The 14,452-nt window shown below is 59.7% G+C and overlaps 5 protein-coding genes across 5 annotated transcripts; 1 reads left to right on the forward strand and 4 right to left on the reverse strand.

The window, feature by feature from the left end:
- Positions 1–1,939: 1,939 nt before the first annotated feature.
- On the forward strand, positions 1,940–3,774 carry JDV02_000599 (uncharacterized protein). Its single transcript, XM_047981425.1, has one exon. It carries the CDS (start codon positions 2,279–2,281, stop codon positions 3,476–3,478), a length of 1,200 nt encoding a protein of 399 aa, XP_047837385.1. The 5' UTR covers positions 1,940–2,278; the 3' UTR covers positions 3,479–3,774.
- Positions 3,594–5,103, reverse strand: JDV02_000600 (uncharacterized protein). The gene has a single exon (XM_047981426.1). The coding sequence runs from the start codon at positions 5,005–5,007 to the stop codon at positions 3,766–3,768; it is 1,242 nt and encodes a 413-aa protein (XP_047837386.1). The 5' UTR covers positions 5,008–5,103; the 3' UTR covers positions 3,594–3,765.
- A 552-nt stretch (positions 5,104–5,655) lies between these two features.
- JDV02_000601 (uncharacterized protein) lies at positions 5,656–7,714 on the reverse strand. Its single transcript, XM_047981427.1, has one exon. The coding sequence runs from the start codon at positions 7,128–7,130 to the stop codon at positions 6,060–6,062; it is 1,071 nt and encodes a 356-aa protein (XP_047837387.1). The 5' UTR covers positions 7,131–7,714; the 3' UTR covers positions 5,656–6,059.
- A 3,859-nt stretch (positions 7,715–11,573) lies between these two features.
- JDV02_000602 (uncharacterized protein) lies at positions 11,574–12,590 on the reverse strand (the record flags this gene model as incomplete). Its single annotated transcript, XM_047981428.1, has 1 exon — positions 11,574–12,590. One exon carries the CDS (start codon positions 12,588–12,590, stop codon positions 11,574–11,576), a length of 1,017 nt encoding a protein of 338 aa, XP_047837388.1.
- Positions 12,591–12,983: 393 nt separating this feature from the next.
- JDV02_000603 (uncharacterized protein) lies at positions 12,984–14,385 on the reverse strand (the record flags this gene model as incomplete). Its single annotated transcript, XM_047981429.1, has 3 exons — positions 12,984–13,872; positions 13,924–14,050; positions 14,109–14,385. The coding sequence occupies 3 exons, from the start codon at positions 14,383–14,385 to the stop codon at positions 12,984–12,986; spliced, it is 1,293 nt and encodes a 430-aa protein (XP_047837389.1).
- Between the last annotated feature and the right edge of the window lie 67 nt (positions 14,386–14,452).

A 14,452-nucleotide genomic window follows, 5' to 3' on the forward strand; every position in this document is an offset into this window, starting at 1 on the left:
CCCAACATAAATGGGCCTGTGTGTCTCAGTTCCGGCGGCGCCGCGATTTCGAGATCAAGTGTCATCAAGATCTGCATTTCGTCATCTTAAGTGGCCGAATCATGAAAAAGCAAGAGGGGGACCGACCGCCTGGTCGGGGCTCGAGAGCTTGGACCCTCTCCAAGCCCCCCACGGCCCGCTGAGTCTGATGGTACTATTAGTGGTGGTGGTGATGGGTGGTGGAGGCGGACGTGGGGTGCGCTCCTCTGCCGGACTGACAGCCAGACTGTTTGTTGTTGTTGTAGTTGTAGGTAACATGTTGGGTTGCGCTTTGCATGAGAATGTACGGAGAACGAACTGTACGGTACCGGAGATGTGGACGGCGGCATTTGATCCAACATCAAATGGCCTCACTCAGCTCCTTCAATCCGATGGAGACGGAACATGAAGCCGACGAACCCGTGGGCCCAGCTCTACTACCTAGCCAACAACAAGCCACTGCATGGACAAAGTATATACTATTGATGCAATACGCAGTGTGGGCCAACTATGACTGAGTGAGTGGTTTGTTTTCTCTTGCACCGGACAGATTCCAAATCCTCATTGTTAGTTCGTCCATCAACAATGTGCCAAGAGCGGCTTGTCCGTCCGGTGAGCGGTCGCGTCCTCCATCCGTCGTCGTCGTCGTCACCATCACTTATGACGACCGCAAGACGAGCACGAACTGCGGAAATAAGGCACGATCGAGCACCGCCCCGTGCCTCATTCCGGCCTGGCGGCAGGACATAGCGCGCGCTGGGGTTTGTGTTAGTGCGTTCGCTGGCGGTTGCGGTCTGGTCTGGTGCCTCTTGCAGTCGTTGACGTGAGGAATGTGTTATTAGCGTTGCATCATCATAAACGCTCTTTTTTGGCAGTTCGCCTCACCCCCCCGACAACTGCCGGCATCTATCTGCCAGGCGATTTTCTGATTAGTTACCTGTTTCTTTGGAGCCTTCTGATGTCATGTTATGTCCATGCGGGCGCGCAGCTTGGCCCTTTCTCGATGGGACCGGACGGACGGACTAGTCACCAGACGTCGTGACCGTTGTTTGTTGCCCAGTCTGCGTGCAATCAAACCAAGCATGCAATGAATGACTCGACTCGTGCACACACACACACACACACACACTTTGCCCGGTAGAGTCGAGGCCGGTCGTCACCGCCGGGGCGGGAACTTTGTTATAGCATGGATGACGATGCATGTAGTATATGTACCAACTTAACTTAGTACGCAGCATGCATGTTGGTTCCTGCGTCGTCCGACTACTACTACGGTCACGTTGTCAAGATCGGGGTCGCTGCCGATCCGACCGAGGCTCTCTCTAGACTCTCCTCCGCCTGAATGAAACCAACCAGACAGACAGACTGGATACCACCTGCCCTAGTTGCTGCTGCACAGGGTTCCCGTGTCCGGTCTCACTGTCGTCGGAGTTGCGTCCAACGGCATCCTGTATCAATAGACTGGGGCGAGCTCCGCGTGCAAACCGGGCGGGGGTAGACGGGCTGGCGCGCCTTGCGTCCAGACTCCCGGCGAGGCGAGACCTGAGAGGGCCATTGAGAGTTAGTTGCTGAGGGTTTGTGCGACCAGACACTTGCAGCGGGCGGGTAGGCAACTTGAAATGCATGCAGGCAGGCCGCATGGGACTTGCTGCTGCAGCCGGCAGTTGTGGCAAGGCTCTGTGCACATCAGCCAGCATTGATTGCATTGACACGCAAGGTCCGCTCCCAGCAAGTACGTAGTTCGGGCGACGGCGACCAGGGAGAGAGTTCATTACCGTGCTGATGGTAACTAACTTAGTGAACTAACGTAGCATCCAAAAGGGGCATCGCCGGCGGCCGAGCCCGGATGGACGACGTTAAGGACTTGCGACTGGACGGGTGGCGGCCTGTCCGTCCCCTCTCTCCACTCTCCTCCTTCTCTCTCCCTCTCACTCTCACCCTCCCTCCCTGTCACTGCTTCCATCGCTGTTCCCTGCCCTGCCAGCCTGGTCTGTGCTACTGCTGCTGTTGTTGCTGCTCCACGCCGCCGCCGCTTCGGCAGGCAATCTTGTGTGACGCCAACAAGTGAGGAGGATCCTTCGGCATCGGCACTTCTGGCTTTGCTTTCACGCACCCGGACGGCCAGGCACTCTAGTCATCTTTCACCATTGACGGAGATAACAGTCCGTTCCCACCTGTAAGTTTCGGGCCCGCCCTGCACGAGAGCGAGCGAGTGAGCGGTGGGCGGGCGTGTCCGCGACGCAGCGACCTCTCCGCGGTCATGGCGGCGCGCTCCCCTCTTCACCCCGCCGAGTCGGGCGGCGCTTCCCAGTCGAAGACGACTGGTAGTGGTGTGAATCAATACTCTTTGCGCGGCGTCGAGGAGTGGGCGTCGCTGCTGCGCGACGGCCCGCGACGGCCGCTGCTCACGCACATCAACGCCGACACGACGTGGCTGATCCAGCTGCCCTGGCCGGCTCCATCATCACCATCGTCGTCGTCGTCGTCGTCGTCGTCGCCGCAGCCGTTGCGGCCGCCGGGGCGAACGCACTTCAACGTCCTCGTGGACCCGTGGCTCGACGGCCCGCAGAGCGACGTCGCGTCTTGGTTCAGCACGCAGTGGCACGTCGTCCCCTCGGGGGTCGCCACCATCGCGGAGCTGAACCTGCTGCTGCGACACGTCGAGACGACGACGACTCACGGCGCAGTCGGTCCTGGTCCCGGTCCCGGTCCCGGTCCCGGTCCTGTCTTGTCTCGCACGCCGGCCGAGGAGAATGCCGTCGGCGAGCCGTGTTTCGTCGACGCCGTTGTCGTGTCACACGAGTTTACCGATCACTGCCACCGCGCCACGCTCCAGGAGCTGCCCGCGAGCACGCCCGTCTTCGCGACCGACGTCGCGGCGGACCTCATCCGCAGCTGGGGCCACTTCGACGCCGTCGTCACCATCCCCGCCCTCGGGCCCGACGTGTCGTGGAGGCGCCTCACGGGCGTCGGCCCCCTGCCGGACTGGCTCGCCGTCGGTCGCGTCATCACCCCTGGGAACGCGCTGTACTACCACTCGGCCATCCTGGTCGCGTTTGACCTGGACGACGGCGGGGGCGGTGACGGCAGCGGCAGCGGCGAAGCCATCGTCTACGCGCCGCACGGCATCGCCGCCGAGGACCTCGCCGGCGTGCCCGCGTCGAGCGGCCTGCGCACGCTCGCCCTGCTCCACGGCCTGCACGACGTGCGCATCTGGCTCGCCAAGCAGCTCAACCTCGGCGCCCTCAACGGGCTGCGCGCCGTGGCCGCGAGCGGCGCGCGGTACTGGGTCGCGACGCACGACGAGGTCAAGACGGGCGGCGGGCTCATCGCGCCGCTGCTGCGCCGCACAGCGTACTCGATGCGTGACGCCGTGGCGCACGAGGAGGCGCGGATGGATGTCGTGCCCGAGTATACATTTGCGGAGCTAGGATCCGGAGATGGGCTGGTGTTGGCGTAGATGATGATGCATTGACGCCGGTCACGATGCTGACGAGTTCGATGAGATACGCGTATATATAGTTATTTTCTCTCCTTGAGGATGCCTATAGTCGACAAGATGTTATATGAACCAGTACACAAGAGTTGGTATGAATTTGGTAGCTCCTGACCAAAGATGGTCTCCGCATAACAATACAGCAACGCCGTTTACTTTCCTCTATTCCATGAATTACATCTCACCCTTGACGCTCAGCTCTCCGTCTCTATCCCATCGTCAACTCCAATACCCGCCGCACCTTCACGCAATTACAGCTCGTCCCTCGCATCCAGCTCCGCATTCATCGCCGCCACCATGCCCGCCGCCGCAAACGTCCCCATCTCCAGCGCCTTGGCGACGCTGCGCATCGGCGTCGCCATGTCTCCCGCCACGAAGCAGCCGTCCACGCCCTCGGCCTCGTAGCCCATCGAGCCGGCCCGCACGCGCACCTCCCCGGCCGCGCCCATCTGCAGGCCCAACCCGGCAACCAGATCCGAGGCGCGCTGCTCCACCGCCGGGTGGTTCGCCACGAAGCCCTCGGTCGCGCTCGTGCCGTCTGCAAAGTACAGAGTGACGGCCGTGCTGCTGCTGCTGCTGCCGGCGGCTGCGTCGCTGCTACTACCGTCCCCTTGTTGGTGGATTTGCTCTTGTTGCTGCTGCTGTTGTTCTTGATGTTGGTGTCGTGGATGTGCCATCGCCACGCGTGCGATGCGCCGCGTATCAAACCGAATCTTGCTGCTGCGTAGCTTCTCCCGCGTCGCCGCCGCGAGTTCCTCGTCGCCGTTGGTGTACACGGTGACGGAGTGCGCTAGGCGCTTGACCATGGGCGTGACGTGCGCGAGCATCTCCGGCGAGGCCATGATGCCGCCCGCCAGCACGCCCGCCGACTCGGCCCCGCGCTCCTCGAACCCGTGGCAGAACATGCAGTGGAAGATGCCCCTGCCCCAGCACTCGCCGTACCCGGGTACGTCTTCTTCGGGGAACACGTCCCGCACGCCCGTCCCGAGCGCGAGCTTGCGTCCCGTGTACACGTTGCCCTGCGCGTCCGTCGCCTCGAAGAGCCACTGCTTTTGCTTCCCCCCGCTCGTCGCCGCCGTATCCTTGCCGTCGCTCGCAGATCCGTCGGTGGCGTTGGCAGCGACTCCTGATCGCTGATGAGGACGGGAGGAGGAGGAGGAGGAGGAGGAGGAAGAGCCGGCGAGGGCGACAGGGGCCTCGAACTTGCGCAGCCGAGTGACGGTCGCGCTGCGAAACTCAATCGACGCGTACCGCTCCCGCAGGTCCCGCCGGATCTTGTCGCGAAACGACGCGGGGCTCGCGTGGTCGAAGCCCGGGACCGTGTGCATGTGCTCGGCGCGCGCGTTGCGGTACTCGCCCGAGTCGAGCACGAGCGCCGAGTAGACCTGGCGCGCGAGCCCGACGGCCATGGAGAGGCCCGCCGGCCCGCCGCCGACGATGAGCACGTCGTAGAGCTTGGAACCGGCGGCGGTGGTGGTGGTGACGTGCGCCATTTCTTCTTCTTTCCGTTTCTCCGGTGTGCTATTGATTGAACTGAGTAAAACTGTTCTGTACCCTGTATTGGTTTGTATATAAATGAGGTTTCTTTGTGAAGTTGCTGTGAGATGCTTATCGGCCGTAGAAGCCATTCCCGTACACTCCGGCCGCGTCCTTTATACCATTTCTGCAAACCACACAGCTTCCACGAACCGGCTTGCGTCATCACCCCATGGCATCATTGCACCCATCTATCCTCGCATGACTCTTTTAGCCCCGGACTAGGCGGCGCGTGCAGCATCCGGCGCAGCAGGCCGGCGCCGTTGGCGACGGAACACAGCACAAAAGTCTCCGGCCGGCGCCGTGCTGGAGCCGAAAAAGTGGGGCCGAATCTAGAAGTCGCCGGTATCTCTCCGTACGGCATCGCCGACGGGGTCCCGGAGTCCGGAAGGGTGCGCGGAGATGACGTGGAGTCCGACAGGTCACACAACAGTCACGGGCAAGCCTACTGGTTGCGGCCCCCGAGGCAGGCCCCATGGTCAGATGACGCCTTTCTTCGCATTATGGTTGGTGTTAGCGTTGTCCCCCAAGCCTTGGGTTCACGGATGCATTGGCGAGCAGCAAGCAGGTACGAAGTACGAAACAAATGAGCAACCCAAAATATGCGGTCGTTGCTTTAGGTATAATTTCTAATTCTCGTGACAAAAACGCCAGTTACCGGTAACGGCAAAGATAAAGAGTTCAAAACAAAGGAGCGCTCGACGCCCGCCAGCATACATGCCGCCATCCCACACGTCCTGCTAGTATACACATGGCGCAGGACCACAACCGGCCTCGCGTCAACTCGAAGCGTCTGCAGTTCGCTCGAGTGCGACAAGACCATGTACCAAAGAAGGAGGGCTGCGCGCAGCCTGGCCATTCGTCTATCCCACCGCGTTCGAAACCGAGATGTACAACATCTAGTACAAATAGAGGTACACTGGGCTTTTGAGGACCAGTCCGTTGCGCATTGGCATTGCGTCTTCTCGAAATCCCGGCGGGGCACGGGGGGATTCCCTTTGCGGACCTGCTACGAGTCGTCACCCAGCACGACCCACGTCTCGTCCGAAGACGCGTTGGGGCGGCTATGGCCGTCCACGGCGCTCAGGCGCATCTCGTGCTGAGAGAGCGTGTCGTCGAGATCGCTCTCAGAGAAGCAGTCGTAGTCGGAAAGAGTGTCGGTGACCAAGTCAGGGGGCTGCGACGTGTCGACGTCGAAAGAAGGGGGTTGCCCGGAGTCGGTGAGCTCGTACACGACCCGGAGGGGCGGATACGCGTGTCGAGGTGAATGTTGAATGTCCTCGTCGCCGGATGTCTCCAAGTGGCAGTTGTTGTCGTCGTTGGAGGGGAAGAATTGGGCGATGGCGGTGTCATCGCCGAGGTCGGAGAAGGACAGATCCAGGTGGAGGTTGAAGCCGGCCTTGTTGCCCCTGCGGGCGCGCTTTGCGGGGCGGATGGAGTAGACGGGCTGCTCGTGCTGGATGCTGTTGAGGTTGAAGACGGTATCCTCGCCGACGGAGCGGCGGTCACCATCATCATAGAGGAGACCCATGCTATACAGCTCGGCGACCTGTTGGTCGTCTACGTCGCGGGCGGCGGGGTCTCGTCGCAGACGGACCTTGCCCTTGGCGGTACTTGCATCGCGAAAGGCCTCCTCTCGCTCGAGCGTGGGTCGCCTGACGAGGCGAAAGCGATCCGAGGGCAGCGGGACCTCGCTCCTAGCAAGATCCCGGCCCTCGTCCTCGTCTTGGCCACATAGACGGCCGCGGTTGGTGGGGTTGTTCCGACAGCGCTGGCGGGGAGGTGGCCGCGAATAGCTGTAGTGCTCTTTTAATTCGCTTTCGAAATGAACTCGCAGAGCGCCCTTGTTACTGCGGGCGGCGGGCAGAGGCCCTTGCTCGAACACAGCGGGAACACCAAGAGTCTCGTAGATGAGATGCGGGTCATTGGCCTCGGCGAGACGCTTCGCGTTGCCGCGGATAGTTTGGTTGTAGGAGCGGCGGAAGATGCGCCCCTGTCCCTGTCGCCGCGGGAGATGGCGGTTCTGGGTCACCGTCGCAGGAAGCGCGGCGCCGATGGCGTCGGCACCTGATGCATCCATGTTCGGAGACGCTGTGGGGGGATGATTTATAGGTGGTCGGATCTGCGATGGTTCGGTGATGGACGGGGGTTTGAACGACAACGTGTCAACTATGCCGATACCGATGTCGATGTCGGCGTTGCGTTGACCGGGGAAGTCGATGTTAGGGCGGAGGTGGCTGAACGATGTCGAGAAAAAGGCGTAGGACGTGTGTCGTGATGGTCTATGTCAAGAAGTCGCACTGGAACATTCCAAACCCTTGCTGCAAGAGCGCAAAGCAAAGGTGGTGAGAGGCAGCTGCTGCTGGTGGAAGGTGCAAGAGACGTCTAGAAGCGGGAGCATAGATGCGGTAGACAGGGCCGCAAACGACTTATATCGAGTGCCTCGCACGGGCGCTGGGGGCGTTGATGGTGATTGGCGGCCGGGGGGAGTCATCTGGTCCGACTCGGGAGGGGGGAGGGGGGAGGGACCTGCGCCTGATCGGCCGGATGCTGCTGGAGGTTGCTTGCTTCCCAGGTTGGGCTTGCTTGTTCATCATCATGATGGATGGCGACAATGGCGTGAGTCACCTGGCCTGGCCTGGCTTGGGCGTACCCGACCTATCGAGGCGAGGCACTCCACTGCTGTTTTGGGATGAAGGGGTGGCGCAGCGCCGCCGCCGATTGGCCGCCGGGCCCGGGTCTGCTGGGCGTCTCGCTCGCTGCAACGGCTGCGTCAGAGGCTGAATCGCGAGCGACCGCCGGCGGGGGCGTTTTCTTGGGGGGCCTTGGGGGCTTGGAGGGGTGGCCGAGCGGGCGATTTCATGCCCGCTCCCTGATGAGCCCTGATGAGCCCTGATGAGCCCTTCGGGGGGGGAGGCTGCTCCCCCCCAACGCAGCAACCTTGAAGCACTGCCTGCCTACCTGGTTTCCATGGGAATTGGAGCTGAAGACGCCCGCCCACCTCAGCCTGCCAGCCCAGCCGATAAGCCCAGCAAGGCAGCGGCGCCGACCCACCCGCACGCAGGTCGGGTCTGGTCGGTTCTGAAGCCGCCTGCCGTCGTGCCTGTGCATCTAGGCTGACGTCGTCATTCATGCCAGCCTGTATCATCATCATTCTCCCTGCCCGTTCCATCGAGGGCCGCCGTGCCGCCTTGCCTGTGCCAACGCCGCGACGTGCCCCCTCGGCCCCCTCGCCCCCTTCCGCGGGCCTCGGGTACCAGCGCTGCGTCCTGACGAGAGGCAGCCGGGCGACCAGACACGCTGGGCAGTCTCCAGCGCCCCGGCAGCGGCGGCGGCAGAAGCAGAAGCAGCAACAGCAACAGCATCACATGTTTGCTACAGAAAACGGGACGCCTTTCGAGTGCGATCACTTCACTACTAGATTGTACTCCGTATATGACTCAAGGTTTGGCTCCATGAACATGTAGCCACACGGCCTTGTTATCCAGGCCACGCCACCCGCAGCCAATCTCCAGATGGTGTTTGCGGACGCTTGACTCTCAGGCCCTACAAGCGTCAGAGGAGCTCCCCAAGTATTAAAATCTACCTGCAAACTTGCACAGCATCAACACTAGGTATAGCGGCACAGCCAATCTCATAGAGACATGTGACGATTAGCAAACCAACGGGAAGCTGCGAGTTATTCTTCTGTTCACTTTTAAACGTAGGATCTGTGCCGCTTTTATATCAGTCACGAGCCGAAATACTAGACGGGCGCTCCAAGATACGGAATAGATGTAGCCTAGTGCCGTAAGAAGCGGTCATTTCAGGTGATCTATGATGCAATATATTTTTTATATAACCCGCGGCACGTCAAAGAGTGGCACCCATCTGTGAGGTGACGACCGAAAAGAAAAAGCGCATACAATCTTCCAAGTACGAAATAAAATGTTATTCCACTGCGCGACTCACATGGGACGCGGGCGACGAAAAAAAACGTAAAGGCGATTGCACCTGAATATCGGACGCGACTGTAATATACTTCCATGGCAGTCGGGCGCTCGATGCTTCTTTTTGCGGATCTTGACCTTACGCCCAGCCCAACTACTAGATAAGGTACGACGAGGTCAGTAGTTAACTTTGGATGTCGGGCCTAAGCAGGAGTTTTGCGGGCAAACCCCGTCGAGTGTTAGGCAGTGACGCTCGGTCTGCCCTCTCGTTTCATTTGATGTTTATCAAGATAGGTATGCCAGCACAGACACGCCCGACGGGCCGCTCGGGCGTTTATTTGCCTCAGCCTTCCACCCATCGCATTGCATCGCATCGCATCGCACGGCTCCGGGGCGAGGAAAGTGCATTTAGCGGTTTGTAACTGCCTGCTCCTGGTTCCCTTGTTCGAGGACCTTCCCATGGACGCTCGCTCGTGCAGCCAGTGATAACGACGGGCACTCTCTCCAGCCGTCAGTAAGTCATTTACTACACAAGGTGCAGCCAACTCGCTACCTACCATATTGTGCCTGAAGAAGTACCTTACCTTGGGAACGCGTGTATCAGGTGGCATCCGACTTATCTTCCCTGGATCGCCCATTGGGCGGCCCCATCGCCCATCTCGGTAGGAGTTAGTACTTCGTGCGAAGTACAGTAAGTCACGGGGCTGCCCAGTGGCCTGGAAAAGGGTGCCTCGCCCGAGCCCAGCCGGGCCAATCCGCGCCTAGCACGCCCCCGGGCCCATGGCGCCGAGGGAGTGGAAGCCTGGCAGCTGAACCGCCGGGCACCTTTCTGGCGGCACTCCGACTACCAGGCAGTGAGGTGGGCACCAGGCTGCGTCCCTTCCAGCGTCACGACTCACTACTGGGCTCGCTTCCAAGTCCTAACCACTTCCGATGCGGGAGGGCCACGAGGACGCCTGCGATGCGACTAGTTGGCTCTTTCTTCCACCTCGCATCGTTCAACTCCCAACAATTCCCCCCAGTCTCGTGCGATGCAGTAGCACAGTCACGGAATGCATCGCACCGGGCACAGCAGCACAGCTCCCTCCTCTAAGCGCAACCGCCTCGTTTGCCTCGTCTCGCCGCCTAACTAACTACTCACTCCGCTAACAAGGGCATGCATGGCAACTTACCTCAGACATCACATGTGCATGACGAGGCACCCTTGTCGAGTGATTGATATGCCGCTCCAGGCGGGCTTCGTCTTCCATATACCAAGTTAGTTACATAGCGTCCTGCCGCAATGCCCAGGCCTCCCTGCCTGCCTGCACCGAGTACGTAACCTATTAGTCGTCGTCACGTCATCTTGCACCAAGCGCTCTCGCACCCTCGCTGCCCGCGCTCAACAAAACAGCCGCCTTATCCTCCTCGGGCTCCATTTTCGTCGCCTTGCAGCATGCCATCAAGGCGCAATACTTACGATCTCTCAGTTTCTGTCTCGCTGACGTGTTTGCCCCCCCCCCTTTCACCACACGGCTGAAATCCCCCCCATGTCCAGGAAGCCGTGGATTCCGTCCTCCCAGCCAGCCCCCCCATTCGGAGCATTGCTGTTTCCGCCACCTAACACGAGCAACAGCGATATTCCCTCCAAAATATCTCTCATAATTCCAGTCGTATGATCCGACTCGCGTCCCGCGATCCTGCGTGGCGATCCCGCATCTAAGCGCTGCAATGCAGGCTCCAAGACATGGCTTTCATGTCCTTCGTAGATTCGTTTGACAACGATTTCGACATGCACTTCCACTCAAGAGCTGCACTTATCGGTTCGCGCTCCCCTATCTGGGCTTTGGATGCGTCAGCCGCGTCATCGTCTAGGATTCTAGTACATGCTCGATCTCGTAGATACGACCTATAGCCCTTCAGCTTCTAATTCTTCCTGGTCTATTGTCAATGGTTTTGTGACGGTTCATGGAGGTGCAGCGGAGCACAACAGCACACACCTGTCGCCGTGGTCGCGTCGTGTATGCTTGATAGCGGTCACAAAGCTCAGTCACGAGATGAGAAAGATCCCTTCGAGTACGCTTGACAAATAGCGCGCCATGGCGGCAGGTCAGCATTAACACTTATTATATCGCTCTCTGTCATATACGGTCTTCACCAATGTCGGGCTTACGACCCGGGTTTCCGAGCCGCAAAGGAGCAAAAAGACCAGAGTCAGATCATGGTCCTCCAGTAAATACGTTATATACTTGCTCGTTGCACGCTGAAAGCTGAAAGCTCAAAAGCTGGCAGTACACTCCCTTAGCAGCGTGTAGGGACGAGCGCGCAGGCCAAGATGCGAAGTCAAATTGCCGGATAAGCCTTTCCCTTCACGCTCTGGCCCAACGTCCATGATAGGAGTTCCTCGACTTGGATTTATTACGCCATCTGCATTGGCAACAAATCTATCGGCATCCAGCTTTTGAGTCGAAATGGAAGTGCCATGTCTATAGAACTGGACGTGTTCGCACAGTAGTACCGCCACGGCCAGTATCGCACCTCGCATGAGTTACCAAACCAACCCGTCTTTCTCGGTGGCCCGTGTCGTGTATCATGACCCTCGCACTCATTTCACATCATGTCTGCTTCTCCGCCGCGCCCAGCTGCACATCCCTAAGATACTCCCTCACATCCACCATCTTCATCCCCCGCCTCGCATTCACCGTCCCCGCCTTCCCCCAAGCCACGCCCCTCGCCCGCGCAAACGTGCCCCTATACTTGGTCATGACGCTGTCGGGCTGCTCCTCGAGCTGCTTCGCCAGCGCCTCCTCGTCCCACAGCTCTCTCGTGAACTCGTCGTCGCCTCCTCCGAGCCGCCGCTCGTCCAGCAGGTCCGCCAGTCGCGCGTACGAGATGGTGTCGCCCGCCGTGTAGACCGCCGCGTTGACGCCCTCGCCCCGCGGGTCGAGCACCATCTCTGCCGTGACGCGCCCAATGTCCCCCGGGGCCGTCACGGTGATTTCGTTGCCCCAGTGGCCCAGGGCACGCACCGTTCTGCTCTGCAGGTCGACGACGCCAAAGGTGGGCTCGAAGAGGAAGCTCATGAAGAGACCCGTCGAGACGATCGTCCACTCCGTGGCGCTTTGCGCGTGCAACACCCTCCGCACCTCGAGCTGCTCGTCGAACAAATCTTGCGCGCTGCCCTTGCCAATCACGTCGTAGTCCATGCCGAACTGCCAGGGAAAATACCTCCGCACGCCTGCCTTGAGGGCCGCCTCAGCCAGCTTTGTTTGAGTTCCCGATGGCAGCTCCATCCCACAGCACGACACCACGGTATCGTAGCGCGCCATAATCTCTGCGAGCTCCTCGATCGATGCGGCCACTACATCGGCGGCCTCGAACCCCGTCCCGAGGGCCCGGATGTGCTGCACGGCGCGCTTCTTTGCCGGTGCCGCCGAGTCTAGGGTAGCCTGGCGGAGCAAGACGCTGAGGGTGACGACGCGCGGGCGCAGCGGGTGAGCGGCCAGCGCGGTCAGGACGGCGAGGCCGAGCTCTCCGGCGCCGAGAATGAGGACGCTGGGCGGTGTCATGATGGGACCGTTGTGTGCGCGATTGAGTGCGGCGAGGTTGGTCTCTGTCAGGTCTGAAGTCATGACGCCAGCGCTTGATTCATGTATCCATCAGTGATGTCGCCTCAGCTTCTTGGTCTCCACAAGCAGTTGCTCATTTAGGCTCCTTCGTCGCCGCTTGGTTGCTTAGAAATGGAGAAGCGTTGAATCCATGCGGACTTAACGCTCTCAAGAGGCTGGCAGAGTGCCAAACACCGTCTCTTATTATTGAAGCGTGGATGTGGACCGACGGCGGTTGTCTTGGCTCGGGAGGCGGCTAACTAACGCCGGATTAGAAACTAAAGTCCGATGCATGCAAGACAGGCGACAGGCAGCGCGCGTAACGCCAGGCCGTGGCCTGACAAATATATATGTACATTGCTCAGCTGACACGTCAAATACATCCCTCCATAGACATAATTCTGGTCCATCCAACTATTAGCCCCTCGGCGCGATGTTGAGGTTCTTGTTGGCAAACCCAACCGTCATCGCGCCGAGGTCAAATACCACAAACTGCGCCTTGATCAGTACATCTCCCAGGATCGCGAACCCGATCTTGTCTGAGGTCTGGATGCCGCCAAAACACGTGGTATCGTTGACCTTGCCATAGTTGATGTACGCGCCTGGGACGAATCCGCGGTACTGCCCGATGGCAAACCAAAAGTCGGGTGGCGTTTGCGCACACGGATACAAGTACATGCCCTTGTCATCGAGGGTAGCGCCTGGCACTTTGTTCCAGTAGGCTTTGAGCATCTCTTCGGGTACCAGCAGCAGCGAAGTGCCCGTGTCGACAATGGCGTTCCACGCATACGATTTGAGGTCGTTGGTGTTGTTGCCCACCTGGTATCCCGTGAGGGAAATCTTCCAGTATGGCGACTGCGGGTCGATCTTGGCGTACTGGATCTGGTCCTTGTACTCTGACTGGTTGATGTAGCCAAAATTGTAGTTGCCCGGCTGCTGCCTTTTCAGGTTGGATGTGAAGAGAGGCTGCGCTAGGTCCTTCTGGATATTGTCCATGTATGTGAGCTGCGCTTCGGGCTTGACAGTATTCGCCCGGGACATGGACAGGCCCAGGATCCCCGACGCGAAAGAATCCGCCGCAATCTCTGGAGAGACAGTGACAGCAGCCTCCACGGCTTGTTGGTCAAAGTACGTTTGTCCAATCTGCACCCGATCCTTGTATACAATACCCGACGCGCCAGACTCGTCACCATACTTGATCTGCCATGTATAGTTTTGCTGGAGTTTCGCTGTTGACGAATCCTCTGGAAGATATAATGTCTGGCGATTGACGCTCTCCTTGGCCGTCTTGGACGAGAAAACCCATCTGTCATGACACGTCAGATCTCATCGTGGAAGAGGCTTGCAAGTCGCTTACAAGTCTGCGGAGCCCGTATCCAGGTTGACGTTGATGGTCTGCGGCGGGGTACCAAAGCCGACGGGCACGACATATTCCGAGTCGTACGTCGCGGCCGGAGTAGCCTGCACTGTACCGCTTTCTCCGACTGCACCGGGTGGTTAGCACACGCAGCCAGGGAGCATCTGCCGTTGCATGCGGTATACCTTGGGGCGAGAGGGCCATGAACTTAGTCATGAGCGCCGGGTTCTTTTTGACTGCGCGCATGAGCTGTGGTGGCAGCGACTTGCCATATCTCAAATGCGCCTTTATAAAGGCTGTCGGCACGTCGAGACCCTGGAAGTTCTTGTTGGGGATTTGGGCCACGCTGAAGGTTTTGCCGTCGCGCTTCTCCCTCGCGTGCGAGGACGAATCGACGCGCGATCCAGGAACGGCGCCCTCTGCGAGCAGAGCGAGGGCGAGGAGAGCAGTCGGCGTCTTCATGATGGCGTTGAGAGTCCGTCCTGGGGATGGCGACGACTCCTACAACAACGACAACGTTTAGCCGGGC

The sequence above is a fragment of the Purpureocillium takamizusanense genome, chromosome 1 (assembly GCF_022605165.1).
Source record: "Purpureocillium takamizusanense chromosome 1, complete sequence".
Lineage (NCBI taxonomy): Eukaryota > Fungi > Ascomycota > Sordariomycetes > Hypocreales > Ophiocordycipitaceae > Purpureocillium > Purpureocillium takamizusanense.

Excerpts from the sequence above, each read along its gene's own strand:
- JDV02_000600 (XM_047981426.1), bottom strand. The coding sequence starts at position 5,007 with ATGGCGCACGTCACCACCACCACCGCCGCCGGTTCCAAGCTCTACGAC.
- JDV02_000601 (XM_047981427.1), bottom strand. The coding sequence starts at position 7,130 with ATGGATGCATCAGGTGCCGACGCCATCGGCGCCGCGCTTCCTGCGACG.
- JDV02_000599 (XM_047981425.1), top strand. The coding sequence starts at position 2,279 with ATGGCGGCGCGCTCCCCTCTTCACCCCGCCGAGTCGGGCGGCGCTTCC.